Raw genomic sequence first — 26,281 nt, 5'->3', positions numbered from 1 at the left:
AGCAGTGGAAGATGGCCCATTTTCTATTGCTTTTCCCAGGCCACTAGCAGGAAGCTGGATTGGAAGTGGAACAGCTGAGACTTAAACTGGTACTCATATGGGATGACAGCATCACAGGCAATGGCTTTACCTGCTATGTCCCAACACTGGCCTCTGAAGATATATTTTGAAACTATACCTTTCTGAAGATATATTTAAAGGGATAATGTAGGGGCTGGCGCTGTGGTGAAGTGGGTTAAAGCCCTGGCCTGAAGCGCCGGCATCCCATATGGATGCCAGTTCTAGTCCCGGCTGCCCCTCTTCTGATACAGCTCTCTGTTATGGCCTGGGATAGCAGTAGAGGATGGCCCAAATCCTTGGGCCCCTGCACCCATGTGGGAGACCCAGAGGAGGCTCCTGGCTCCTGGCTTCGGATCAGCGCAGCTCTGGCAGTTATGGCCATCTGGGGAGTGAACCAGCAGATGGAAGACATCTCTCTCTGTCTCTACCTCTCTCTGTAACTCCATCTTTCAAGTAAATAAAATAAATCTTTTTTTTTTAAAAATGGATAATGTAGATTAAAGTTCTCATTCAGTTATCTGACATACAATAAAACCAATAAAGGGACACAATCATACTACTTTTTAAAAAATATTTATTTATTTATTTAAAAAGCATAGTTGCAGAGAGGCAAAGGCAGAGAGAGAGAGAGAGAGAGAGAGAGAGAGGTCTTCCATCTGCTGATTCACTCTCCAGATGGCTGCAATAGCCATAGCTGTGCCAATCTGAAGCCAGGAGCCAGGAGCCAGGAGCTTCTTGTGGGTTTCCCATGCAGGTGCAGGGTCCAAGTACTTGGGCCATCTTCTGCTACTTTCCCAGGCCGTAGCAGAGAGCTGTATTGGAAGTGGAGCAGCCAGGACTAGAACCTGCACCCATATGGGATGCTGGCAGTATAGGCAGCAACTTTTACCTGCTATGCCACAGCGCCAGTCTTATAGGGTCAATCTTACAAGAATAAAATGTTAGCCCATTATTATCTATTTTGCATATACCCTATTTCCAGTGAAGTTGAACATCTTTTTGTTCTTTTTTAAAAAAAATTTACAGGGCTGGTTTTGTGGCATAGCAGATTTCGCAGCCACCCGCAATGCCAGCATCCCATATGGGCACCAGTTCGTGTCCCAGGTGCTTCACTATTGATACAGTCCCCTGATAATGACACAGGACAAGCAGCAGAAGATGGCCTAAGAACTCGAGCCCCTGAACCCACATGGGAAACCCAAGTGAGGCCCCTGACTCCTGGCTTCAGCCTGGCCCACTGTTGGCTGTTGTGGCCATCTGGGGAGTGAATCAGTGGATGGAAGAGCTCCCTCTCTCTTGCTTTCTCTGTCTCTTCCTCTCTCTCTCTCTCTCTCTCTCTCTCTCTCTCTCTCTCTCTCTCCCTCTTTCAAAATAAATAATCATGAAAAAATAAAACAATTATTTATTTGAAAGGCAGAGTGAGACACACACATACATACACACACACACACACACAGAGAGAGAGAGAGAGAGATATCTTCCATCTTCTATCCTCTGATTCACTCTCCAAATGGTACAACAGTCAGTTTTGGGCCAGGCTGAAGCCAGGAACCAGGAACTCCATCTGTGTCTCCTACATGGGTGGCAGAGGCCCAGGTACTTGGAGCATCATCAGTTGCCTTCTCAGGCTCATTAAGAGCAAGCTGGATCAAAATCAGAGCAGCTAGGACTTGAAATGGCACTCCAATATGGGATGTCTGCATACCAAGCAGCAACTTAACCTGCTGCACCACAACACTGGCCCCTGAACATCTTTGCATAGGTTTATTGGCTATTTGGGCTTTTATCTGTATGAAGGTGATTTTTAAAAAAAAAATTACTTATTTTTAATTTACCTGAAAGGCAGAGTAACAGAGAGAGGGGAAGAGACAGAAGCAGAGAGAGAGAGAGAGAGAGAGAGAGAGAGATTGAGACTTCTTCCACCCCCGGTTCAATCCCCAAATGGCCACAAGAGTTGGAGTTGGGTCAGGCCAAAGCCAGGAGCCAGGACTCTGCCCAGGTCTCCAACAAGGGTGGCAGGACCCAAGACTTGCTCCATCTTCTGCTGCCCTCCCAAGTGCATTAGCAAGAAGCTAGATGGGAAGCAGAGTAGGCAGGATGCAAATTAGAATTCCAATATGGGATGCTGGCATTGTATGTGACAGGTTAGCCTGCTGCATTGCAATGCCAGTCCCAGATGTGTTATCTTTTGCCTATTTTTTATTTCTTATATTTTTGTCTTTTTATTGATTTATTAGTATTCTCATAATCTAAATACTAAATCCTTTATCTATTAATTGTGTATAATCACATATTTTAGTCTTTTCCTTTCTGGCTTCTATAGAGTTGTTCAGGTTTTTAAAGATTTATTTATTTATTCACTTATTTGAAAGGCAGAATGACAGACAGAAAGGGAGAGACAAAGAAAGAGAGCTCTTCATGTGCTGGTTCACTCCCCAAATGGCCACAACAGCCTGGGCTGGTCCAGGTCAAAGGCAGGAGCCAAGAACTCCATCCAGGTCTCCCATGTGGGTGGCAAAGGCCCAAGTACTTGGGCCATCTTCGATTGCTTTCCCAGGCATATGAGCAGGGAACTGGATCAGAAGTGGAACCGTGCTCCAATATGGGATGCTGACATTGCAAGCAGTGGCTTAACGTACTGCACATCACTACACTGTCCCCTAATGATAGTTCCCTTATGCTTTGCTACACAAAGTGTGATTTATGTACCAGAAGTAGCAACAGCAGGGAACTTGTTGAAAGTGCAGATTCCCCAGATCTACATAATCAGAAGCAGAATTTTGACACCATTAAAGGATTTTAAAATAGTGGATCAAATAATTAAGAAAAGAACAAAAGTGCAAAATACTTTGCCAGGTAAAAGCACAATGAGACCCTCTGACTTCTGCTGCTTCTTCTCACTAGCTTTGGATCTGAGTGCTTAGTTCAGGAACTCTACAGTTGTGTTTTTCAAAAAATTCGGAAAGCAAAGAAGCCAGTAGCATCTTTTTTGTAAATTTGGATGTTTATGGGATTTCACAGTAGAGTTTGCAAAGTGGGGACACCTCTGTTTATTTGACTCCAAATAGAGAAATAAACAGCAATAGCAGCTGCATTGTAATGCAACACAAAATTCAAGCCTTGGAAGTTTTGTTGAATGCTCTCAAGAAAAACAAATTCAGCTAGGAAGTATGATCTATCAAATGTCTTCCTTCTTCACACATGCCTCTACCTTTAGTTGACACAACATGCTCCAGAACTGAATAACAACGAGACTTAATAGAGAAAATTGCCAAGACTTGTGCGTGCTGTCAGATTTGTGATGATTTCCGTGTATCAACATGATTTCCTGAGGGGTGTATACGTGTTTGGCTGTGTATGAAGGGAACACTGAAAGAGTACTCCACCACAGTTGAGAGCTGTAAAACCCCAGAATTCCCTGCCTTCTACAATACAAGGTGTGTGTGTGTGGTGGGGGGGGGGGGAATCCACAGGCTGAAGGCGACTGATGGCAGGGATTGTGACAGAGATATTTACTATTCATTGAATGATCCTGGACTCTCATAGTTCCCAGCCTCACCCCCTATGCAGTGCACACAGCTATGTACCCTGGATCTGGCCAATGGTTTGTGAGGAGGAGAAACATGTCACTTCTCACCTGAAGCATTTGACTTCCTGCTCCCTCTCTCTCTTGCTCTGCTACAGCAACCAAAAAAACCAGGAGTTGCAATATGGTACAGTGACAAGGTAGTTTAACCTCCAGCAGTAGCCTGAGCCCTGGCAGGGTGAAGTGGAGCATATCCTTCCATTGACCCACATTGGACACCCAGTGTGAGTGAGAAAGAAATTTCTTTGTTTGCGTTAAGCCATGGAGATTTGAGGGTTGTTTGCTTTGCAGCATAGCCTGGGTTATGCTGACAAATACAGTGATCATAGCTGACTCTGCCTTAATGATAACAACTAACGCTATTGAGGGCTACTTTATTCTAGGCACCAAGCACTAAATTTTTCATGCATTGCCTAATACCTCACAACATCCTTCTGAGATAGACAATAGCATTGTCATATGATATATATGATCTGCAGCTATATTTATATATAATCTGGAGTTATGGCATAACTCTCTATGTCTCTAAAGCATATGTAACAATAGTACATAGATATCATCTCTATATAGATATAGATGTATCATATACTCGTATACCAATTGGATATAATGAAAGGAGAGTTTTCTTTCTCTCATCCTGTTACGCTAGAAGCATCTCTCCTAGCTGAAGCCTGTCACTCCACCTAAGGTCTAAATGCCTCCTCCTCTTGCATTATACTATTGATTATTCCTTCAGTCTCCTGAATCTGTATTCTTGCCCTGTGTATTCTGTTTGGCCCCTCATCATTCTCAAGCTTAACAAAAGCCCTCCATCCACCTCACTCCCCTCCAACTACTATCTCCCACTCCCTCCTATTCCAACTTTATCTCCTGTTTGAAAGTTTTCACCCTCAACTCTTTTCCCTCAGCAACTCCCACTCTCCAACTACTCCAATATTGTTTCTTTCTCCATCACTCTACCAAATGGTACCTCTTGACCTGCTAATGATCATTGCATGACTAAATTCAGCAGGCATTAGTTTTCTCCTTGTTTAATTTCTCCATGTTATGTGACTCCATTGCTGAAACATTCCATAGGCTCTCCATCTCTGGTCACTCTGTCTCCTTTTCAGCTTCATCGTATTTTGCTGGACCATTAAATTTCTGCATTTCTCACAACCCATCCTGGCCTCTTTTCTCATTTGGTAGTCATGTTCCAGTCTTTCACTCATTCCCAAGGCTGCTATAACCATCTAGACCCAGGCATTCCCCAAATATGTGCCTTCTGCATACCCTCTACCTGTTCAGCTCGGCACTTCCATTCTGATATCTTAGTGCACCAAAGGTAAACCTCATCACATTCTCCTCACCTACTTATCTCCAGCCTCATCCCATCCTCCCTCAGTATTCTCAGTGCACCTCCCTCTTCTTATGTGTTTATGTTGGAAACCTGGGAGTAGGGTGGCATCAGTCTTTTCAGGGATTCTCAGAACCAAAATAGGCTTTAAATGTCTGAGTTTCCTGTAGTGACTATTATGATGCTTCAAAAATGATTATGCAATCCTTTTCAAAATAATTTAGGGCCTCTTCTTGGCTGCTGCTCTAAGAGCTATTTAGTAGTCTGGCACAGTCTAGCAGTCAATAATCAGACACCATTTCCTGTTGATTCTACCACAAGAGATATTTTCAAATCCATCTGCTCCTCTGCTGCCAGCACACTTGATTGAAAGCCAGCCTGCTTGTCTCAATTCCTGCAATAGCCTCTGAATTTCCCTCCCTGCTCCAGTTTATTCTCTATAAAGCATCCAGGTCAGGAAGAAAGATTTTAGGAACACACATGACTGATCCTGTCCCATTGTCCACTGCTTTAGAACCATTCAATGGTTTTCCATTGTCCTTAGGATAAAATCACAGATCCTTAACAATCTCAAGACCTTGCAAACCTTGCCAGGAGCCAGCCTCACCCTTCTGAGTTCATAGAAAGAGCCAAGCTGCTTACTAGGCTCTTACCAGTAAATTGCACACAATTTACTCTATGACCTAGGCTGTCTCATCTCTTTCAGTTTCATCTTCTTTAGTTATCAGACTTAACATTCTTTCTCTAGATAGTCCTATTTTGACTTCCTATATGAGGTCAAATGTGCCTTATTAAACACTTTCTTGGGAGCCCCCAGTTTGTTTTGTAACTAAATGATCATTTGTATAACACATATTTTAATCTCCCCTTCTTATTTTAATGCAAACTCCCTGAGAAAGAGTTGGAACCACACTCCAGTATACAAAAATAATTCAGATGAAGAGGCAACCGACAGAATGGGAAAAATATTTGCAAATTATGCAAATGATAAGGAATTAATAAGCAGAATCTACAAAGAGATCAAGAAACTCCACCACAACAAAACAAACAACCCTCTCAAGAGGTGGACTCTCAAGAGATGGGCCAAGGTCCTAAACAGACATTTTTCAAAAGAGGAAATCCAAACGGCCAACAGACACATGAAAATACGTTCAGGATCACTAGCCATCAGGGAAATGCTAATCAAAACCACCATGAGGTTTCACCTCACCTGTTAGAATGACTTTCATACAGAAATCAACAAACAACAGATACTGGTGAGGATGTGGAGAAAAAGGCACACTAACACTAATCCACTGTTGGTGGGAATGCAAACTCGTAAAGCCACTATGGAAGACAGTTTGGAGATACCTCAGAAATCTGAATATAGCCCTACCATACGACCCAGCCATCCCGCTCCTTGAATTTACCCAAGGGAAATTAAATTGGCAAACAAAAGAGCTATCTGCACCTCAATGTTTATTGCAGCTCAATTCACAATAGCTAAGACAGGGAATCAACCTAAATGCCCGCCAACGGAAGACTAAATAAAGAAATTATGGGATATGTACTCTATGGAATACTACACAGCAGTAAAAAAAATGAAATCCAGTCATTAGCAACATAATGGAGAAATATGGAAAACATCATTCTGAGTGAAATAAGCCAGTCTCAAAGGGACAAATATCATATGTTCTCCCTGATCGGTGACAACTAACTGAGCATCTAAAAGGAAACCTGTAGAAGTGAAATTGACACTATGAGAAGCAATGACTTGATCAGCCCTTGACCTGACTGTTGAGGAAGAGCTTACTATTTTATTCTTTTTAGTATTTTCTTTTTCTACTTAATACCATTGGTTGAACTCTTTATTAAACACAGAATTATTCTCAGTTGTTTAAACCCAATTGAAAATTGATCCCTGTTAAAAATAAGAATGAGAATAAGAGAGGGAGGAGTTGTACAGTTGATCACATTCCCTCGGACTTACCCCTAAGGGCAGAGCTAAAAACTTGCCATTGGATTCGAAATCCCATTAAGTTAGCAGGTACCAATGCCATCTTACTAGTTAAAGTGATCAGTTTAAGTTCATAACTGATCATAAAGATAGGATTAAGAGTCAAGGGGATCACATACATAAGACCAAGTGTCTGCTAATATCAACTCATAGAATTAAAAAGGAGAGAATGGTCCAACATGGGAAGCAGGACACACAGCAGACTCATACAACGACTAATGCCCTAACAGCACTCTGGCCTCAGAATCAGCCCTTAAGGCACTCAGATCTGGCTTAAAAGTCCATGAGAGCAGTTCAGGCATGGAAAGCCAAGACACTGTGACAAAAAATGACCTACATGAAAGATCTCTGTGAGTGAATGGAAAGAAAGGGCCTTCAAAAAAGGAGGTACCTTTCTCTGAAGGGAGGAGAGAATTTCCACTTTGATTATGGCCTTGTCTCAATAATGTCAGAGGCTGTGGACTCAAGAGGCTTCCATAGCCTTGGCAGCTCATGACAAGAGCCTTGGGTGATCACTGAGGTCTTAAATAAGAGTGTCAATTATTAAATCAACAACAGGATTCACTGTGCACTTGCTCCCCATATAAGACCTATGTCCTTAATGAGTTGTACTATGATAATTAATGGTAAAACTAGTCTTCAAACAGTACTTTATACTTTGTGTGTCCGTGTGGGTGCAAACTTTTGAAATCTTTACTTACTATAGAGTTGATCTTTGTATATAAAAATAATAAAAATGAATTTTAATGAAGAACGGGATGGGAGAGGGATTAGGAGGTGGGATGGTTTGGGGATGGGAGAGCATATATGGGGGGAAGAACCGCTATATTCCTAAAACTGTACCTATGAAATTTATATTTATTAAATAAAAGCTCTATAGAAAAAAATTCAGAGATCCTGGAGTTCAGCTTCGTCTGATTCTACCATGCATGCCCACAACTACCAGTTGTACATGTATCTACTCATTCTGGAAAATGGCTTTTTGCCTCTTTATTTTATGAAGGCCAAGTGTGGACGCGTGGGAAACCATTGTTTAACTAAAGAACTGTAACACTGCTGAGTGTATTCTAGAGCAATAATGTTCCGCTGGTAGTGAAGGCCTTTGTGCATGTTCCTGCGAGTAGCAGATAGCACAGCTTTGCCTCTGGTGGGCAGTTTAGACAGGACTAGTTGGGCTGGACTCCAGCTCTTCCGTTGTATAATCTCTATATACCTAAATAGGGGTGACACTAATCACCTAACAGAATTCCAATAGTACTCAATCAATAGTTAACGGATATTTCCTATGCCCAGGTCTTGGTTTAATGCTGCAGATAACAAACGCAATTTAGGATGTAAAGGGTTTAGCAGAGTGCCTAACTCATTTAATGTTATACATGGTCACCATTACTAGTATTGCCATACTTGTGTATCGCCGTTTGCAGAGGCGAGAGTTTGTCACCACCCGGGTGTATTACCACGCGGCGTGGCTGCTCCCCCACTCAGGACCATGAGAGGGCGCACGAACTCTACCGCTCGCCCACTACCTCTGCGTCTGCGCCTGCGCCACAGAACGTGCCTGGCTTACGCTGAGGTCTCCCTGACGTCAGCCCCTGCTGGCGCCACAAGGCTCCACCTCCGTTGCCCCTAGCGTCTGTTTGTTGACTTCCGGCTGCGCAGTACTTACCTATGTCAGAAAAGTCATTATGGGGGAGTCAGAGTAATGCGCCGCGCACTTCAGTAATGAGGCGCCGGGGCTGCCCTAGACTTCATCGGGTGGCCCCTATAGTCTTCGTGGCCGAAGAGAAACCTCAGCGCCTGGCCCTGAGAATGGGAGAGCCTGAAGGTCTGGTGCCGGGTCAGTCGCTCACGCAGGAGCGCCTGCGGCCATTGGGGGAGGGTCCGCGGGCGGGCGGGAGCGCGAACAGGCTCCGCCTGTGGGCCGGCCCTGTGGGGACTCAGGCCGGAGCTTTGGCGGCCTGACTGGGGCTGAAACTGCGGCCCCGTCGCCGCTAGTGCCTGAGGGGCGAGGACGGGTCGGGAAAGGGGGTGAGGGGGACTGGGTGCCCGCCTTACCCTTCAGATAAGCTTTCGGTTGCTTTCTCAAAGGCAGGGACTCGTTTTACTTTGCAAAGTACCTGCTTCTCACACGCGATTCGGTGAGAGGTCCCCCAGGACCCAGCGAGGTACTGAATGTGGTAAAGAGTGGGTGGCCGCGGAGGTAGGGTCAAAGGGGATGAAGGGAACGAATTTCAAGAGGGAGGCTTTCCGGAGTGTGTGTTTAGACAACATTTCCCCCTGAGCGCCCCAGAAACGCAGTTGGCATTGTGACCCAGCAGGCAGACATAGTGGCTAACGGAAATAGTCGTTCACGCGGCGGTGCTGGCCAGCTTTTTGGTGCACGCTTCAAACTTGTCTATAGATCATCCCATTAGAAATGGCTTGGGGTGGAGAGTGGGGGTATCAGGGAAGGCTTCCTGGGGAGGCGGGATCACACAGTGAAGAGGATTCCTAGAGCCTGGCTAACAAAGTCTCCATTCTTTGGACAGAGACCCCTTACTGGGGTTCTCAGAAGGTTTTCCATAATGACCAGTGTCTTGCGAGTGAAACTTTGTTATTAATGCTTACATTTGCTATGTTTTCCTTTCTGTTACTGATTAGTCTCTTTATACATGAGCATCCTCCTTGGGATTTCCTCCAAAGCTGGACATGGCCTTCTGTGTGTGCGTGCATGCATTTGTGTATTTAACTGGTTTTTAAAGAACTGGTAAGGGTTCTTTGTCTCCACAAAATGGTACTAGACTAAAAGAGTTTTTGAATGCCACCCATTTTAGGTAATGACTGAGTTTAAGAGTGTTAAATCAACTTTCCTCCTCCCCATCCTACCCCAATCTCCGAGGACCGTGGGGTACAAAATAAGCCATCTTTTTCCATGTAGTGCTTATGGAGAGAGCAAAAGATATCTCCATAACCAACTATATAGTACATGAGGAAGATAAGAATTAGAAGCTTACTGAATAGTTGTATTGAGAGAACCCTGTCATTTTATACTGGATTCCTAAACCTTCTGAACTTTCTTCTGTAGAAATGTTAAAAGAGGCTGAAACATTATTCTGTTGAAGATTTAGATGATCTGCTATCTTTTTAAAAAACATTTTTGAATAACAGGCAGCACAGTAAAAGTTGTTAAATAGAAGCCATCTTTCATTCACAGGTTCAGGTGCTGTGTTTACATTTGGAAAAACCAAATTTGCTGAAAATATTCCTAGCAAGTTCTGGTTTAAAAATGATGTGCCTACATACCTTTCATGTGGAGATGAACATACTGCCGTTGTGACAGGTTAGTATTACAGTGCTAAGTAAGGACCATGGCACTTAGAGAATCCTGCATTTTACAGATGTGCTGTGTTTTAAACATGTTGAAAATACATAAAATGTGATTGTTGTATTTTGTTAGAGAATTCACAGATTGATTCATCAAGAGTATCTTCAGTGTTAAGTGCCCTTAGTGTATTTAAATATGATTTTTTAATATATGCAACTTTCTTGGAATAAATCTATTTCAGTATAATCTAAAGAACTGTTACTGGGTAACCTTAAAACTCTTTTAAACCTAATGGAATGTGGCTATACATAGATAGATAAGGTAACCTGTTTCAACATAGAAAAGCAATCTGGTTTTTAAAGTACAGCTTGTTTATTGCTTTGTGATCATTTCACTTCATAGTATGTATGTGAAAACGCTTCACTTTATTATATATTCCCTTTTCTCTCCTACCAGGAAATAATAAACTTTATATGTTTGGCAGTAACAACTGGGGCCAGTTAGGATTAGGATCCAAGACAACTATCAACAAGCCAACATGTGTCAAAGGTTGGGGTCTTTTCTTCTTTATTACTTTAAATACTTAACATACTCCATAAAGTACTTTTTAATTGATTGTTTAGTTCTTCAGTGTCATAAATAATAGTCTTTCTTTGTTTTCTGACTTTTACTTGTGTATTAACATTTAAGCTAGTTTTTTATATGAAATGCAAGACTACTTTTATATGTTAGAGTCTAAAAATCACCTTGTTTTTTTTTTTTTTTTTTTTTTTGACAGGCAGAGTGGACAGTGAGAGAGACAGAGAGAAAGGTCTTCCTTTGCCGTTGGTTCACCCTCCAATGGCCGCCGCGGCTGGCGCACTGCGGCCGGTGCACCATGCACCATGCTGATCCGATGGCAGGAGCCAGGTACTTATCCTGGTCTCCCATGGGGTGCAGGGCCCAAGCACTTGGGCCATCCTCCACTGCACTCCCAGGCCACAGCAGAGAGCTGGCCTGGAAGAGGGGCAACCGGGACAGAATCCGGCGCCCCGACCGGGACTAGAACCCAGTGTGCCAGCGCCTCAAGGCGGAGGATTAGCCTAGTGAGCCGTGGCACCGGCCTAAAAATCACCTTGGTTTTAAAATGATTATATAGTACAGTTCGAATATCCCTAATTTGAAAATCCAAACTCTGAAGCTTTTTTTTCTCCTAAACATTTTTTTAAACTTTGAAACTTCTTGAGTGCTGACATGACACTCAGTTTTAATTTAAAAACATTTTGGATTTTAGGTGTTTGTATTAGGGATGCTCAACTAGGTAAAGTCTATGCAGATATTGTAAAATCTGAAAAACTTTGAAACATTTCTTGTCAAACATTTTGGATAAAGAATACTCAACCCGGATTGCATTTGTGTATCCTTTTTGTTGCTTGTTTGTGAAACTATTTAAATATTGGTGTTATTGTGTATCAAAAGACCAAATATCATGGTGTGTTGGGATTTTTTGAACTCTTTTAGTATACTTGTAGACATCATGCTTCTATGTAGTTGAATTGCCAGTTTTATAACCGAATGAAACATTAAGACTAGGGGGTTGATCAGTACAGTTAACAGAACTATAGGACAAAATATTTGAAAGACTGTCCCAGAAAATGCTGGATGTATAATACCCTTACAAAGCATTCTCACTGTTACATGCAAAGCCTTTGTTTGGAGATGACCTGTAGACATCAGCTGAAGTTGAAGGGCAATGGAGATTACTTCGGATGTGACAAAGACAGTTTTCTTTATCTTTGTAACCAAATTCTAAGCTCCCACTCAAAATTTATCATATCCATGCTATTTATAGATGTTGTTATGGGAATCTTAAAGTATTCCATGTGGTCAAAAAGTATTTATTGAGTACAGTCCATGAATACATGGAATATTCATGGTGAGCATGATCCTCAGTTTCAGAAATCTTATCTGATAGGCTAACAGGGTTGTCTAGACTATAAATTCTCTCTTAGTTATCTTTGTAGTTCCTATACCAAGCACTTCAGAGCTGTTCTAAAAACATTTCTTGAATAATAAGTTGATAAGAAATTTTTTAAAAGATTTATTTATTTATTTAAAAGAGTTACACAGAGAGAGGAGGAGAGGCAGAGAAAGAGAGAAAGAGAGAGGTCTTCCATCTGCTGGTTCACTCCCCAGTTGGTTGAAACAGCCAGAGCTGTACCAATCCAAAGCCAGGAGCCAGGACTTTCTTCTTTGTCTCCCATGCATGTGCAGGGGCCCAAGGACTCCAGCCATCTTCTACTGCCTTCCCAGACCATAGCAGAGAGCTGGATCGGAAGTGGAGCAGCCGAGACTCAAACCAGTGCCCATATGGGATGCTGGCACTGCAGGTGGTGGCTTTACCTGCTACGCCATAGCACCAGCCCCGATAAGCAATTTTAACCTAGATGTATGTCTGTTAATATTGGACTTGCAGGTTTTCATTGAATGTGGTAGATAGATAGTCTGATAATGGTGATGGCAGATTAGGTAATGGATCTGTTTGGTTAGGGTATAGCAAACAATACGGTAGATCTCAGCACAATATTAATTACCCACAGAGTTTTTAAAAATACATAGATGCATAGGCCCTACTTCAGACCCACTGAATCAAATTCTCCAGGGATGAGACTAAGCTATCTATTACTGTTTTCAAAGCTCTACTGGTTATTGTAGTACATAACCAGTTTTGAAAACGTTTGGGTTAGTAGTTAACATCACCTTTGGAGTCAGACACATTCAGTTGTATGACTTAGTTACCATTTGACCTGGGTTATTTATTATTTTTGTATCTATAAATTATTTTAATTGTCAAATTCCTCTTTTTAGCTCTAAAACCTGAAAAAGTGAAATACGTTGCCTGTGGAAGGAACCACACCCTAGTTTCAACAGGTATGATATTGAACCTGTGTGACTTCCTGCCTGACTTTGAGAACTGAAGCAAGTTACATTAGGGTTTTCAAATCTGTCAGTGATTGGTGTTAGGTATTTGTTTTCTTAGATATGCAGATAATGTTAAACAGCTGAAGAAAGCTTGCTCTTTGATATTTTCAAGGAACATCTCTCTGGGTGCATACCTCAAGGGCTGCTTGCTCCTTTTCTTGCTCTTTCCTCTTCCTTGCTAAGGGTGAGTGGAAGCCACCCAAAAGACTAGGGATGTAAGTGTAATTCTAATCCAAATTCAAACAGGCTTTGTGTGTGTATATAGAAATTGAAAAAGTGATTCTGAAATTTATATGGAAAAGCCAAGGGCATAAAATAGCCAAAAACTTTTTGGAAAAGAATAAAATTGGGGAACTTGAACCACCTGATTTCAAGATGTGAAGTAAAACTACAGTAATGAAGACAGTGTGGTATTGGCAAATAGATGGACAAAGATTAATGAAACAGAATAGCGTCCAGAAGTGGAGGCATACATATGCCCAAGTAATTTTTAAAAAATATTTATTTATTTGAAGGGCAGAGTTACAGAGAGGCAGGGAGAGAGAGAGAGAGAGAGAGAGAGAGAGAGAGAATGAGAATCTTCTATCCACTGGTTCACTCTCCAAATGGCCGCAACCTCCAGAGCTGAGCCAATATGAAGCCAGGAGCTTCTTCCAGGTCTCCTACGTGGGTGCAGGGGCCCAAGGACTTGGGCCATCTTCCACTGCCTTCCCAGGCCATAGCAGAGAGCTGGATCGGAAGTGGAACAGCCAGGACTCGAACCAGAGCCCGTATGGGATGCTGGCACTGCAGGTGGTGGCTTTACCTGCTACACTACAGCGCTGGCCCCCCAACTGATTTTTGACAGAGGTATTAGGTAAGCTCGATGAAGAATAGGGTAGTCTTTTCAGCAAATGCTGCTGTAATAATTAATCCTGCGGGCCCAGAATCCCTTAGCAGTGCTTCCTACCTCCTTCCCCTCCACACTACTTCTGTCTTCTGTCTATTCTCACTGCCCTCTGTCTCCTCACTCCTCTGCCTTTGTCTTCATACTGTCCCCTTTCTGACATGTCTTTTCTCTTTTGGCCTATTCAGATTCTTATCTTTTCAGATCCCATATAAATCTTTCTTTTTCCATGGAGTTTTTTGGGCCTATTCAACTTTTTTTTTTTTTAAGATTTTATTTAATTATTTGAAAGAGTTATACAGAGAGAGGAAGAGACAGAATCTTCCATCCACTGGTTCATTCCCCAAATGACCGCAATGGTTAGGGCTAGGCCACACTGAAGCCAGGAGTCAGCTTCTTCCAGATCTCCCAAGTGGATGCAGGGACCCAAGTACTTGGACCATCTTCTGCTACGTTCCCCAGGCACATTAGCAGGGAGCTGGATTGGAAGTGGCACAGCTAGTCTTGAAATGGCATCCAAATGATTACTGTAGGTGGTGGCTTTACCCACTATGCTGGCCCCTCTACTCAACTTTTTGCTCACATAGTTCTCTGATACTTTAACATTTCACCAACTCTCATTTTGCCCCAGCATGTTGAATTTTACAGTCCTATTCCATGTGGTCTTATAGTGTCTTCCATTTAAAAGCTGATTTGTGGGGCTGGTGCTGTGGTGTAGTGGGTTGTGCCTCTGCCTATGGTACCGGCATCCCATGTGGGTGTCAGTTTGAATCCTTGCTGCTCCTCTTCTGATCCAGCTCCCTGCTAACGGCCTGCAGAAGCAGTGGAAGATGGCCTGAGTTCTTGGGCCCCTGTACCCACTGGGAGACGTGGAGGAAGCTCCTGGCTGCTGGCTACGGATCGGCCCAGCTCCAGCCATTGCAGCCATTTGGGGAGTGAACCAGTGGAAGGAAGACCTTTCTTTCTGTCTCTCTCTCTCCCTGTCTGTACTCTGCCTCTCAAATAAATAAGTAAATCTTTTTTTTTTTTTAGATTAGGTTTTGTTCTTTTGCTACTTTCCCCAGGCACATTAGCAGGGAGCTGGATTGGAAGTGGCACAGCTAGTCTTGAAATGGCGTCCAAATGGGATGTTGGCACTGCAGGTGGTGGCTTTACCCACTAAATTCGATACTATTTGTATCTAATTTAAAGTTTTCACTGATTCAGACTGATTTTGTACTGTTTGCCCTATAACTAAGTGAGGTTTAACTTTATGTGCATTTTTAAAAAATATTTATTTATTTATTTATTTGAAAGAGTTACACAGAGAGGAGAGGCAGAGAGAGAGAGAGAGAGGTCTTCCATCCTCTGGTTCACTCCCCAATTGGCTGCAGTGGCCGGAGCTGTGCCGATCTGAAGCCAGGAGCCAGGAGCTTCTTCCAGGTCTCCCACGTGGGTGCAGGGGCCCAAGGACTTGGACCATCCTGTACTGCTTTCCCAGGCCATAGCAGAGAGCTGGATCAGAAGTGGAGCATCTGGAACTCAAACCAGCTCCCATATGGGATGCCGGCACTGCAGGTGGAGACCCTCTTTTTGTGCATTTTTATGACAGATGTAGCTACTTTAAATATGTGTGTGTTTAAAAAGCCTTCATGATTTCCATTTGCATCCATTGTGTTGTGAACAACAGAATTTCATTCTTGTTTACAGCTGAGTAATATTCCATAGTGTGCATATACCATGTTTTCTTTATCCAGTCATAAGTTGGTGGGCATCTGGATTGATTCCATATCTTAGTTATTGTGAATTGAGCTGCAATAAACATGGGGGTATGGATAACTCTTTGATATCCTGATTCCATTTCATATAGGTAAATTCCTAGGAGTAGGATGGCTGGGGCAACTGGAAACCATTACACTTAGTGAAATAAGCCAGTCCCAGAAAGACAAATATCACATGTTTTCCCTGCTCTGTGGTAACTAATAGAGTACCAAAAATGTAGTATATAAGCAAAATTGAAATTTTGAGAATTATTTTTATAGCCCTTATCTCTACTGTGGAGGAACAGTATTTTTTCTTCTTCTATTTGTTAAAGTCTTTATTTAGTGGGACATTAATCTTTTTTTAAAAAAGATTTATTTATTTATTTGAAAGTCAGAGTTACACACACAGAGAAAGAGAGAGAGAGAGGAAGAAAGAGGTTGTCCATCCAATGGTTCACTCCCCAATTGGCCACAACGGCAGGAGCTGCACTGATCTGAAGCCAGGAGCCTCCTCCAGGTCTCCCACGTGGGTGTGGGGGCCCAAGGACTTGGGCCATCCTCCCCTGCTTTCCTAGGCCATAGCAGAGAGCTGGATCAGAAGTGGAGCAGCTGAGACTCGAACCGGCACCCACATGGGATGCCAGCGCTTCAGGCCAGGGTGTTAACCTGCTGTGCCACAGCACTAGCCCCATGTTAGTCTTATGATTGTAAAATAAACAAAGTATGTCATTGTAAAAATTAAAAGAATAAGAAAGGAAGGAGGAGGGAGGGTAGGGTGGGAAGCATCACTCTGTTCCTAAATCTTTATATATGAAATACATGAAATTTGTTCATCTTATATAAATAAAAAATTGTAAAACAAAACAGATAAAAGTCTTCATTAGTTTAGAGACTACTGGAAATTGTTAAAATCTAGACATGGTGTACTTATTTAAGTAATTAACATTTGTATAGTGTTTGCAATGAGTCAGATGCTGTTCTAAGAATTTTACAAGTGTCAACTAATTTAATCTTCATAACAACTTTGAAGTAGGCATCCAGTGCTATCCCCATTTTACAAATGAGGAAAATGAGGCACAGAGAAGTTAAGTATGGCTTGCCCAAGGTCACACAGCTGGTAAGTAGCAAGTCGGATTTTGTACCCAGGCGGTCTCGCTCTGAAGTCTTTCCTCCTAAACACAATGCTGTACTGTCTTCCTATTTAGCTAGAAAGTTAAAATAATTATACAACATTGAACTTTCATATTTCTGATTATATTCTTCATTTTGCCTCATTTTACTTATTTGTACTATTATGTTTTAGCTTTAATGGGGATGAAATTTAAAATTAATGAACCACACCTCAAAATAGTTCGATTTGGATTTTAAAGTAATTTGGAAGTTTCTTTCCTATTTTTTGCTTGTAATTAATAAAGTGCTGTATTAACCAGAAAATGCATTTTGTATATTTCAGTTGCCAAGTAAACTCTAGAATGATTCATAAAATGTCACCAAAGTGTGTGGCCTTGCTTGATGTGCTTTATTTTTGACCATGAAATGAAGTTGTTCACCTAGTAATGGGATGGTAACAGCTTTCAAGTTTCTTCACCGTGAATAGAGGAAATATCTCCTCTACACTGACTTTTCTGCTACAGAGGGTAACTGCAATTTATTGGTGTTTTATTTTCCCATGCACAGAAGAAGGCAACGTATATGCAACTGGAGGAAATAATGACGGACAGTTGGGACTAGGGGATACTGAAGGGAGAAACACTTTTTATCCAATCAGCTTTTTTACATCCCAGCATAAGATTAAACAGCTCTCTGCTGGTTCCAATACTTCAGCTGCACTGACTGGTAAGGCTCATTTCCATTGCAATCTAGGACATGTCTTTTCCTTTAGACCAGGATATGCCGACTCAGTAGACTGAAGACACCATTGCTGGTTAGTTTTTTGTTCATTGACTGTGTGCATTCAGAGGACTTTTGAAGCAGAACTTTAAATCTTGACATATATTACAGTTTATGCTTATTTAGAATTAGTTGTAAATATGCATTTAGAAGATAATTGGTAAATCAAATCTAAGCCGTACTGTCCATCTCCTTTAGGTTTATTAAATGTTATCTTCATGGTATGCTCCAAAAGTTATGCTTGCAGCTTTAATAAAGTTGCTATCAGAAACATCTATACAAATCTGTCACAGTGTATGTTGTGAAAATATATGTTAATGGTCGTTGCATTTCTCTGCCTCCTATTGAAAGTGCATCTGAGTCGGTGCCGCGGCTCAATAGGCTAATCCTCCACCTAGCGGCGCCAGCACACCGGGTTCTAGTCCCGGTTGGGGCGCCGGATTCTGTCCCGGTAGCCCCTCTTCCAGGCCAGCTCTCTGCTGTGGCCAGGGAGTGCAGTGGAGGATGGCCCAAGTGCTTGGGCCCTGCACCCCATGGGAGACCAGGAGAAGCACCTGGCTCCTGCCTTCGGATCAGCGCGGTGCGCCGGCCGCAGCCCGCCAGTCGTGGCGGCCATTAGAGGGTGAACCAACGGCAAAAGGAAGACCTTTCTCTCTGTCTCTCTCTCTCACTGTCCACTCTGCCTGTAAAAAAAAAAAAAAAAGGAAAGAAAGTGCATCTGAGACATTTCTTTAAAAATTGGAGCTGAGATCAACATGGTCCCATTGAAGCTGTTGATCTGCTTTGTTCCGAGTTGGAGGCTGTAACTTCCAGAGGTGCTCTGCGTGTCAGGAAAGCCAGTCATATCTGAACCTCTGGCCCTTCAGTTTTGTCAACTGTATAGTTAACATTTTGGCATCCTTCTTTCAGTTTTATTTTCAATCATTTATTCAGTTATTAAATCACTTCAGAGTTTACCAATTTTAAATCAATTGCAGAATGTAAATACGTATTGATACATTCCTTCTAAATATTCTTCCTAATTTAACCTTTTCACACATCAAAACCTTTAATAGAAAGGAAATAAGTTAACCTGTTTTTTTTTTTTTTTTTTGACAGGCAGAGTTAGACAGTGAGAGAGAGAGAGAGACAGAGAGAAAGGTCTTCCTTCCGTTGGTTCATCCCCCAAATGGCCACTATGGCTGGCGCGCTGCACCCATCTGAAGCCAGGAACCAGGTGCTTCCTCCTGGTCTCCCATGCACATGCAGGGCCCAAGCACTTGGGTCACCCTCCACTGCCTTCCCGGACCACAGCAGAGAGCTGGACTGGAAGAGGAGCAACTGGGACAGGATCCGGGCTTCCCAACAGGGGCTAGAACCCGGGGTGCCAGCGATGCAGGCGGAGGATTGGCCAAGTGAGCCGCGGTGCCGGCCCAACCATTTTTTAAGAGGTCATGTAGACTAATCTGTCTCCTCATTCACTGAAGTCTGTGTTTTCAAAAAGATAGATTTCCTTTTTTCTTTAAAACATATTTTCCCCAGTGTTTTCAAGGGTGAGGCCTCCCAGGCACTTTGGACCTAGGACTTGCCCTTCAGGCCTGTAGATCTCTAGTGCTGTCTCTCTCTTCAGATAGACGGCTTGGAAGGAAGAAAATATTTCTGTTTAGAGACATAAGGATTAGAGAAAAAGTGATTAATTATAAGAAAGGGCAATCGGTGTGTGCTGTTGAGGTGAAGAGATGGATGTGCACAAAGTGATTACAGTCGGGTCTGTTAGAAATATGAATGTACGTGCTGGAGAGTACTGCTTTTAAAACCTTTTCTCATGCTTTCTTTATAGAGAACGGAGAACTTTTTATGTGGGGTGACAATTCTGAAGGACAGATTGGTTTAAAAAATGTAACTAATGTGTGCGTCCCTCATCAAGTGACCATCGGGAAGCCTATTTCCTGGATCTCTTGTGGGTATTACCATTCAGCCTTTGTAACAAGTAAGCTAAAATATTTTACATTTCTCATGTTATCTACCATTTCTAAGTTATTACTAAATAATAAAATTATATAATATATTCTACAGTTCTGTACAAATAGTGCCATGGTTGTCTAGATGATGAAAGAATTTTGGCCTATCTTAGGTGACAGTATTTCTCTATTTCTGTGATAAGAATTTATAATTTCAGAGTTTCTCTGACATGTTAACTTTTTAAAAAAACATTTATGGGGCTGGCACCGTGGAGCAGTAGATTAATCCTCTGCCTGTGGCGCTGGCATCCCATATGGGCGCCAATTCTAGTCCCTGTTGCTCCTCTTCCAGTCCAGCTCTCTGCTGTGGCCTGGGAAAGCAGTAGAAGATGGCCCAAGTCTTTGGACCCCTGCACCCGGGTGGGAGACCAGGAAAAAGCTCCTGGCTTCGGATCAGCGTGATTCTGGTCATTGTGGCCATTTGGGGAGTGAAGCAACGGAAGGAAGACCTTTCTGTCTCTCCCTCTCACTGTCTGCAACTCCACCTCTCAAATAAATAAATAAAATCTTTCATGGGCACCAGGTTCTAGTCCAGTTTGCTTGTCTTCCAGTTCAGTTCTCTGCTGTGGCCCCGGAAGGCAGTGGAGGATGGCCCAGGTGCTTGGACCCCTGTACCCACATGGGAGACCAGGAGAAAGCACCTGGCTCCTGGCTTCGGATCAGCACAGCTCTGGCCGTAATGGCCATGTAGGGAGTGAACCAACGGAAGGAAGACCTTTCTCTCTGTTTCTCTCTCTCACTGTCTATCTGTCAAATAAATTTAAAAAATCCTTAAAATATTTACTTATTTACACTTACTTGAAAGGCAGAGTGGCAGAGAAAGAGGAAGACAGACAGTTATCATCTATCCACTGATTCACTCACAGATTTCACAATAGCTGGGGCTGAACCAGGCCAAATCCAGGAGCCAGGAACTCTAGCCAGGTCTCCCACATGAATGCAAGGACCAAGCACCTGAGCTGTCATCTGTTGCCTCCCAGGGTACATATGAGCAGGAAGCAGAATCACAAGCAGAAGTGGGACTCAGTCCCCTCACTCTGATGTGGAATATGGGCATTTATTGCAGGCTGTAGCTTAACCTGCTGCACAACACCTCACTTTCTAAGTGAATACCCATATTTGGTCTATTACAGAAACAAAATTAATATGTTAGAAGCTGAAATTTTGGGTCTCAGACTTCTTAGATCCCTTTGGCATTTACAAGACCTTTGGGCCACTTGGCTGTAGAACTATTTGCCTATATACTTTACCCTACTGTTGTCCTGATAATTTAGTGTTTCAGTGAGAACCAGGTTGAATACTAGTTGAAAAAGAAATAAAGCTCATTATAGGATATGAGTACATTATAGGAAATAGTGGGATTTTTCCAAGCAGCCTCAACTTCTCTTTCCTGGACCCACTGACAACCTTTTCTACCTTAGTTAAAAATAGTTGAAATGTTGGGCTCTTTTATAGTCTATATATATATACTAGTAGTAATAAGAGAAATATGATTATGGCTTTCCACTTAGCTGATAGTTTTTTAATTGTTAAAACATCTAGAGGGTGTAAGACATTTGTTGCCCCTCTTAGACATCTCTCTAAATCTTTATTTTATACAATTACTCTTTTTTTAAGATTCATTTATTTATTTGTGTTTTTTTTTTTTTGACAGACAGAGTTAGTGAGAGAGAGAGACAGAGAGAAAGGTCTTCCTTCCGTTGGTTTACCCCCCAAATGGCTGCTATGGCCGGCGTGCTGCGCCAATCCGAAGCCAGGAGCCAGGTGCTTCTCCTGGTCTCCCATGTAGATGCAGGGCCCAAGGACTTGGGCCATCCTCCACTGCACTCCCGGACCACAGCAGAGAGCTGGACTGGAAGAGGAGCAACCAGGACAGAACTGGCGCCCCAACCGGGACTAGAACCTGGAGTGCCGGCACTGCAGGTGGAGGATTAGCCAAGTGAGCCGTGGCGCCGGCCTCATTTATTTATTTGTAAGGCAAAGTTACAGAGAGGCAGAGGCAGAGAGAGAGAGAAAAGAGAGAGAGAGGGAGGGAGGGAGAGAGAGGTTTTCCATCTGGTGGTTCAGTCCCTAAATGGCCACAGTATCTAGAGCTGTGCCGATCCGAAGCCAGGAACCAGGAGCTTCTTCTGGGTCTCCCACATAGGTGCAGGGGCCCAAGGACTTGGGCCATCATCTGCTTTCCCAGGCCATAGCAGAGAGCTGGATTGGAAGTGGAGCAGCCAGGACTTGAACCTGTGTCTGTATGAGATGCCGACACTGCAGGCGTTGGCTTTATCCGCTATGCCACAGCTCTAGCCCCTACAATACTCTATTGGACCACAAACTCAGGTTATGAGTTGTTAATTGACCCATCCCAGTGCTTCCCATTAACCAATGGATTTGTCAGTATAGTTCATCACTGTATCATCACTGTATCACTTGACTTAAACAAGTTGATAATGAATAGTGTAGAGGGAGTAGGTGAATAAATAGTCAAATTCCTTGTGGGGGGTAATACCATCTGCCAAATTTTTGGCAACTTTGGGGCTCTTGGGGGTTGGTGCATTCTACACTTTATTCATGAAACAAAAAACCAGGAGGAAAAACACAAATGGAAAAATAAAACCAGGGCCGGTGCTGTGGCACAGTGGATTAAAGCCGCGGCCTGCAGCACCAGCATCCCACATGGGCGCTGGTTTAAGTCCCAGCTGCTCCACTTCTGATCAAGCTCTCTGCTGTGGCCTGGGAAAGCAGTAGAAGATGGCCCAAGTCCTTGGGCCCCTGCACCCATGTGGAGACCTGGAAAAAGCTCCTGGCTCCTGGCTTTGGATCAGCTCAGCTCTGCTCTGGCTGTGTGGCCATTTGGGGAGTGAACCAGCACATGGAAGATCTTTCTCTCTCTTGCTCGCTCTACTTCTCCCTGTAACTGTCTTTCAGATAAATAAAATAGGCCGGCACTGCGGCTCACTAGGCTAATCCTCCGCCTTGCGGCGCCGGCACACCGGGTACTAGTCCCGGTCGGGGCGCCGGATTCTGTCCCGGTTGCCCTCTTCCAGGCCAGCTCTCTGCTGTGGCCAGGGAGTGCAGTGGAGGATGGCCCAAGTACTTGGGCCCTGCACCCCATGGGAGACCAGGAGAAGCACCTGGCTCCTGCCATCGGATCAGCGAACCAACGGCCAAAAGGAAGACCTTTCTCTGTGTATCTCTCTCACTGTCCACTCTGCCTGTCAAAAAAAAAAAAAAACAACAAAAAAAAACCAAATAAATAAATAAATCTATAAAGAAAGAAAGAAAACCAATCAAGGAAACACAAATTGCAAATAAATATATTTGTATTTTAAGAAAGGTGCCAGATTCAATTTTATTAGTAAACTCTGCTTTAGCTGTTAGGGTATAAGTTAGTTTTGTTCTTCTCACCCAACAAGTGTTACATTGAGCTTTTGTTTTGGTTTAATGACTTTCATAAAAAGGAATTTCATTGAGATGTAATTCACATACCTTGAAATTCATTTAAATTCCATTTAAAGTATGCAATTGAAAGGTTTTTTTTTAATAAAATATATGCGCAGCCTTGTATATACAGTGAACCTCTATACTAACTATATTGGTGGAGACTCAGTTTTCTTGCTAGCTATTTTTTAATGGCAATCATTTGAAGGAGCTTTTTACAGATCTTGGACATAACTCTAACATAGGGGCTTTTACTTAATATATATTTTATGAGAGATGAAGATATTATATGGAAAAGGACATTTGTTATCTTTTGGAGACCCAAAAGACCAAGTTTTCGTAATAAAAATACAGAACATGTTACTGAAATAGTTAATGTTTAAAGCTTCCTGCAGATTTTTAAACTTAGTAGTATGTTTGGTCATGTTCATGTTCTAAATTTAAGTTCGTGTTCTAAATTATATACAATATTTGATTTTTAAATATTAGGAGAAAAGCATATGGAGTTTTCAGATATTTTCCCTGCTTTCTGTCGTTTCATCATATTTCTTATTTCATCTGATTTCTTAATGGTTGGGTCTGAGCAGCATTTCAGCCATAAGAGTGAATTAGGCACAGCACAACAGGGATTATAAGTAAATCAGTTGGGGTTATGGGAATGGGATAGGGATGTATGGATTAATCTTCAGAGATTGGAGAATAAAGACCTAGCAGGGCACCTAAGTAAAGTCAGAATCCTGGGGGAGGTAGATATCAGAGCCAGGTAGATAGTTTGAGGAATCCAGATTTCATAAAAAACTAATGGGCTCCAATGAAGTAAAAGTGGATGATTTCTTTGTTCATGATATGTGATTTTTGTATATAAATAAGAAAATGAACTCAGAACATTTTATATGAATTAAAAGTTTATCTTCCCCATTTAAAGAAGATTCTACTGATAGCTACATGGAAATATCATTTCTAATCCTTTATGGGTACATATTTGACCTTAAAAAGTTGGCACTGTGAGAAATGATTTAGTGGCTTACTATGTAAAATTCATTTTAAGTGATTTTTTTATAATACCAACTTGATTAGAACATAATACTAGCTACCAGATGTATAGTTTTACCATCTGGGGCTGATGTGGTGCAGTGGGTTAAGCTATCACCTATGACACCAGTATCCCATAGGAGCATTGGTTTGAGTCCTGGCTGCTCCACTTCTGATCTACCTTCCTGCTAATGTACCTGGGAAAGCAGCAGATGATGGCCCAAGTACTTGGGCCCCTGCCACCCACATGGGAGACCTGGATGGAGTTTCAGGCTCCTGGTTTTGTCCTGACCCAGCCCTGGCAGTTGTGACTATTTGGGGAGTGAACCGAACCAGCAGATGGAAGATCTTTGTCTCTGTATCTCCCTCTCTCTCTATAGCTCTGCCTTTCAATAATTTTTGAGAGATTTATTTATTGGGGCTGGCGCTGTGGCGCAGTGGGTTAATGCCCTGGCCTGAAGTGCCGGCATCCCATATGGGCACTGGTTCAAGACCCGGCTGCTCCACTTCCGATCCAGCTCTCTGCTATGGCCTGGGAAAGCAGATGATGGCCCAAGTCCTTGGGCCCACGCACCCGCATGGGAGACCCAGAAAAAGCTCCTGGTTCCTGGCTTCGGATCGGCTCAGCTCCGGCCGTTGTGGTCAATGGGGAGTGAACCATTGGATGGAAGACCTCTCTCTCTCTCTCTCTCTCTCTCTCTCTCTCTGCTTCTCCTCTCTCTGTGTAACTCTGCCTTTCAAATAAATAAATCTTTTTTAAAAGAAAAGGCAGGCCGGCGCCATGGCTCAAAGGCTAATCCTCTGCCTGTGGCGCTGGCACCCCAGGGTTCTAGTCCCGGTCGGGGCGCCGGATTCTGTCCCGGTTGCTCCTCTTCCAGTCCAGCTCTCTGCTGTGGCCCGGGAGTGCAGTGGAGCATGGCCCAGGTGCTTGGGCCCCGCACCCACATGGGAGACCACGAGAAGCACCTGGCTCCTGGCTTCGGATCAGCGTGGTGTGCTGGCCACAGCGTGCTGGCTGCAGTGGCCATTGGGGGGTGAACCAACGGAAAAAGGAAGACCTTTCTCTCTCTCTCTCTCTCTCTCACTGTCCACTCTGCCTGTCAAAAAAAGAAAAGAAAAGAAAAGGCTGAGAGAGAGAGAGAGAGCTTCTATATGCTGGTTTACTCACCAAATAGGCACAACGGCTGGAGCTGTGCTGATCTGAAGCCAGGAGACTGGAGCTTCTTCAGGGTCTCCCACACAGGTGCAGGGGCCCAAGCACTTGGACCATCATCTTCTACTGCTTTCCCAGGCCATAGCAGAGAGCTGGATCGGAAACAGAGCAGCTGGGTCTCGAACAGACCCCCATATGGGATGCTGGCACTGCAGGTGGCGGCTTTACCTGCTACACCACAGTGCTGGCTCCTCAATAAATAATTTTTTTAAAAGAAAGTTTTTCCATCAACAAAGGATTTTCAAGTAAAAAAGTCTTCATTTAATCTCAGAACTCAAGAGAGGTGGTGTTATCTCTGATTTCATTTATGGAAGCAGGTTTAGGATATGACTTTAACAAAATTTATGCTGCGCCTTAGTTGCAGAAACAATTTGAAACCCCACCTTCTGACTCTAAAGGCCCAAATGCTTCTTCTTGGCTCATGGTTTCTCTTCATGCTCACAAGGAGGAGGAGGAGGAGGAGGGTGTGGAAGCAACTAATGACTGGCACTCCCTGTATGTTTCAAGTAGTTTTGAATGCATTAATTCATTTATTCTTGTGAATCAGCAACTTCATAACATAGGTACTTGTATTCCCATTTTATAGACACAACAATTAACTTGCTCAGTATGACTAAGTGAATGGCACAACCCAGATGCACACAGGGCTGTCTGGTTCTGGGGCTCATGCTTTTAACTACCATGCTATACCAATAACTATAAGAGATATAGTCCACTATTGGTAATATAAGAAATTTGATATTAGAGTCTTAGGTGACATCAAACAAGAGAAAAGATTATTTCTTGCTAGAGGCATCAGAACATATTTCAGAGAAAGGATGGTTTTTAAAATTAACTACTAAA

General features: G+C 42.9%; 2 protein-coding genes across 12 annotated transcripts in view; one reads left to right on the top strand and one right to left on the bottom strand.

The window, feature by feature from the left end:
* OTC (ornithine transcarbamylase) overlaps positions 1-8,782 on the bottom strand; it is a 96,952-nt gene extending 88,170 nt beyond the window's left edge. Inside the window, exon 1 of the mRNA XM_070066550.2 lies at positions 8,645-8,782. The gene's annotated coding sequence lies outside the window, so the exon portion shown is untranslated. The remainder of the gene's footprint in view (positions 1-8,644) is intronic.
* Positions 8,647-26,281, top strand: part of RPGR (retinitis pigmentosa GTPase regulator) — a 65,935-nt gene continuing 48,300 nt past the window's right edge. For 5 of the 11 annotated variants that reach the window (XM_070066547.2, XM_070066545.2, XM_070066546.2 and 2 more), the window contains exons 1-6: positions 8,647-8,815; positions 10,172-10,297; positions 10,739-10,831; positions 13,130-13,192; positions 17,549-17,707; positions 19,581-19,730. In XM_070066547.2, the coding sequence (XP_069922648.1) occupies positions 8,647-8,815; positions 10,172-10,297; positions 10,739-10,831; positions 13,130-13,192; positions 17,549-17,707; positions 19,581-19,730 (760 nt within the window). Of the gene's footprint in view, positions 8,816-8,917; positions 9,144-10,171; positions 10,298-10,738; positions 10,832-13,129; positions 13,193-17,548; positions 17,708-19,580; positions 19,731-26,281 lie in introns of those variants that run through there. The other 6 variants (XM_070066548.2, XM_070066549.2, XM_089324158.1 and 3 more) reach the window with 5 other exon arrangements.

This window comes from Oryctolagus cuniculus, chromosome X (genome assembly GCF_051225735.1).
Source record: "Oryctolagus cuniculus isolate XC-2025 breed Fujian yellow rabbit chromosome X, ASM5122573v1, whole genome shotgun sequence".
Lineage (NCBI taxonomy): Eukaryota > Metazoa > Chordata > Mammalia > Lagomorpha > Leporidae > Oryctolagus > Oryctolagus cuniculus.
Note: the sequence above shows the minus strand (reverse complement) of the source record. Positions and strands in the feature narration are given on the sequence as shown.